This window comes from Anneissia japonica, unplaced genomic scaffold (genome assembly GCF_011630105.1).
Source record: "Anneissia japonica isolate Jap-2015-1 unplaced genomic scaffold, ASM1163010v1 scaffold287757_len172727_cov147, whole genome shotgun sequence".
NCBI lineage: Eukaryota > Metazoa > Echinodermata > Crinoidea > Comatulida > Comatulidae > Anneissia > Anneissia japonica.
Genome location: NW_022727904.1, coordinates 41,544 through 44,493, shown reverse-complemented (window position 1 = coordinate 44,493; position 2,950 = coordinate 41,544). Strand labels below are relative to the sequence as shown.

Genomic DNA, 2,950 nt, shown 5'->3' with positions numbered 1-2,950 from the left:
CGTGGGTATATTTTGGTAAACTTTTTGTATGTTGTAGATATAAAATTTAACTATATATATTCATAAAAAAACGTTTTGTTGCAATTATGTCCAACTTTGGTGCTTCAAATCCGTATTTCTGGTGGACTACAGCGTGTTATTTGATCACAAGTGCAAGACATCACAAGTGTGTGAGCAAGGAGGTTAAATTGGTGTGAGCCAGCGAGCCATGATGTCACGACAATAGATACGAGACGTTAACGAGTTACGCGAGGTATCGTCTGAGATTTGTGGAGTACAGTACTGTACAATTCAAAAAACAACTATAGATCTAATAATGAATTATTGTGATGTTAAATAGACAATGTTAGCTATCAAGGAGCGACGTTGTTTTTCATTGGGACCTTCGTCCCTTCAAGGTTAGGCCTACCATCCTACCTAGTCTAGGCCTGGCTAGCGCGACATGCGGACGTTGGTACGGGTAGGTTAGTCTACAAACGTCGCCTAAAGTAATTGATTTTACCCGGCAGAACGAAAGAAGGAAACTCCGCTTTTCAGTCATAGGCGCCTGTTTTTTGACAAACAATGACCTTTCAGAGGTCAAATTGCTGTCAAGAATATAAATTGGCTGCTTCGCAGCAATTACATTTAGAAGAACTTGTAAATATGCTATTTTGATAGACATTTGTCAAAGAAATAAACATTTATTGAACATTTGAGAGAGAATACAGTAGTCACTTTTTGGTCGGTGCAGTCAGGTAAAATCGTGCGATGATTCATAACTAGGCTATCGCTAGGCTATACGACCTAGAGAGGAGTGCATACTGTATGTTACATATTCCTGGATCCGCCACTGTCTGGATCTCTGATATAATTCTAGGTTTTCTTTTTTTTCATTGCAGGCGTAAATATGGCGCTACTACTGTTGTGGCTTCTACCGGGTTTAAAGCATGGCGGTTTGAAATGGCCAGAGTAAGTTTTGGTATCAAGTTTGTACAGTAATCATAATCATCATTGTTATAATCATATAATTATGGTAATTTTTGATCATCATCACCATCATCATCTTTTTCATCAAACATGATTATCATTATCATCATCATCACTTTTTTTTTCAATCCTGAAATATCAAATCATTTTCATCACCATTATCACCATCATTTCAATAATTGTTGTTTCATCATCTTTATCGTTAATCATTCATTGTCATTGCAGGGGTTTATTTATGAATTTGAGTAGCAGGAGAAATTTGAAAGTAACAGGAGAGTAAATTGAAATGGGGGGGGGGCGCCTAGGCCATCATCGGGGTCCAGGGGAAAAGCCCTGGTCGGGGGTCAAGGGTTTTTTAAGCCTACATCACAGTGTCTACATCATTTTGTTTTAAACAGTTTTCAGAATCAACTATGAGCTGTAAAAAAAGTTGATATTTTTACATATACTGTATCTTCATACATATGCCTAGCCTAAATAGATACTGTAAACCAGAAACTTTCGCGAATTGATAATTTCGGCCGTTTTCGCGACATTAAACTTTCGCGAATCTCAAAAAGCCTAACTTTACTTCATGAGAGGAATATCATACAATAGCTGAAAATATCGTATCGTGAGTTTAGGCCTAGGTTAGATAGGCCTACAGCCACTGTGTAGGCTATATCTAGGCCTTGGCAGGCTTAGGCGCCATATAAGCCTGCAGCCTACCTCAGTTGCTAGGACCAGGACTTAGCTGGCTATACCAGGCACAGATAAGAAAGAGACAAGTTTACACACATACACTACTTACTCATATGATATTCCCTAATTTTGTATGATATTCAAGCATCCTACAAAATGAACAATGTTTATCAATGTTTTATTAACAAATTATTTTCCTGTAGGCCTAATATCGATTCAAACACATTGATTGATGATGATTGAACATCGTGGTATGTCATATGGTACGGAAAATTAGTTTGCCATTTGAACTTCTTAGTATACGCTGCACAGTGGTTGCACATGTGCAATCACATGCAGTGATGATCACAACCTCATTAATTAGTATACTCACTATAACAACTCCCTGGTATACTTACTGAGTAGGTTAGAATAGGCCTAGAATTTACGAATTTTTCGAGCTCAACATGGGAATTTAAGGTCAGAATATTGATTCAATAATTGAAATACATTCTTTTTTTAAGTTTATAAACATTTAATAAAATCCACCAAAATAAATTGAAAATACAATTTTTATAATGATTAAGTTGTCTACTTTTCACAAATATGGGGATTCACCATTTAGGCCTATGCGCCCTAGATCTGCGTTGAAGAAAACATCCAAGGAGAGCAAAAAATAGTTCTAAAATTTACGCAGATATCGAAAAGGAATGGATACCACATTGGAAAAAAATGTCTCATGTGATGTCGTGAATTGAGACGATTTTGGCTTGCTTTGCCGTTTTAATCATTGTAGGCCTACTATCTATAACTCTGAAATTGTGAGTGTAAACAGCATTCAATATAGTTGGTTCGCCTTGTTACCTCCGCCACCGAGTGTAAACGAATTTGAGCCAGTGTTGGGTTTTTTTTTAAATTATTATTTATCATTTCTGAAATATCTATGTCATCACAAAGAGGGCTAGTAAAATAAAAATAAAATGAAAATAAAAGGTTCATAGTCATACACAAATTAATGTAAAAATTAAGAAGTAAGAATTAATTAAACGGTAAGAAAACCCGGAAGCCCAATGTACGGAAAAAGAGTTTGGGCGATGTATATCGTCATCACCTGAGCACGTGGTGTAGGAGAAATTTCTATTATCTTATTGGCTAACATGTGATTTGGAGGCGTGGCTTCTTTGATGGGCTCACCCAGGCGCGACTGCCGAACTTTGAACTTTAACTTTGTTTACGCCGTGAGTTCATGAAAGTCAAACATGGAGTCTGAAAATTGGTAGACATTTTAACGAACTTTCAACAGAAAGGAACATCGAAATGA

The 2,950-nt window shown here is 36.7% G+C and overlaps 1 protein-coding gene across 2 annotated transcripts in view; it reads left to right on the top strand.

Moving 5' to 3' along the window:
- The window catches only part of LOC117113946 (transmembrane channel-like protein 7), a 45,055-nt gene that overhangs the window by 13,182 nt on the left and 28,923 nt on the right, over positions 1-2,950 (top strand). For both annotated transcript variants that reach the window (XM_033257458.1, XM_033257459.1), the window contains exon 3: positions 882-951. In XM_033257458.1, the coding sequence (XP_033113349.1) occupies positions 882-951 (70 nt within the window). The remainder of the gene's footprint in view (positions 1-881; positions 952-2,950) is intronic.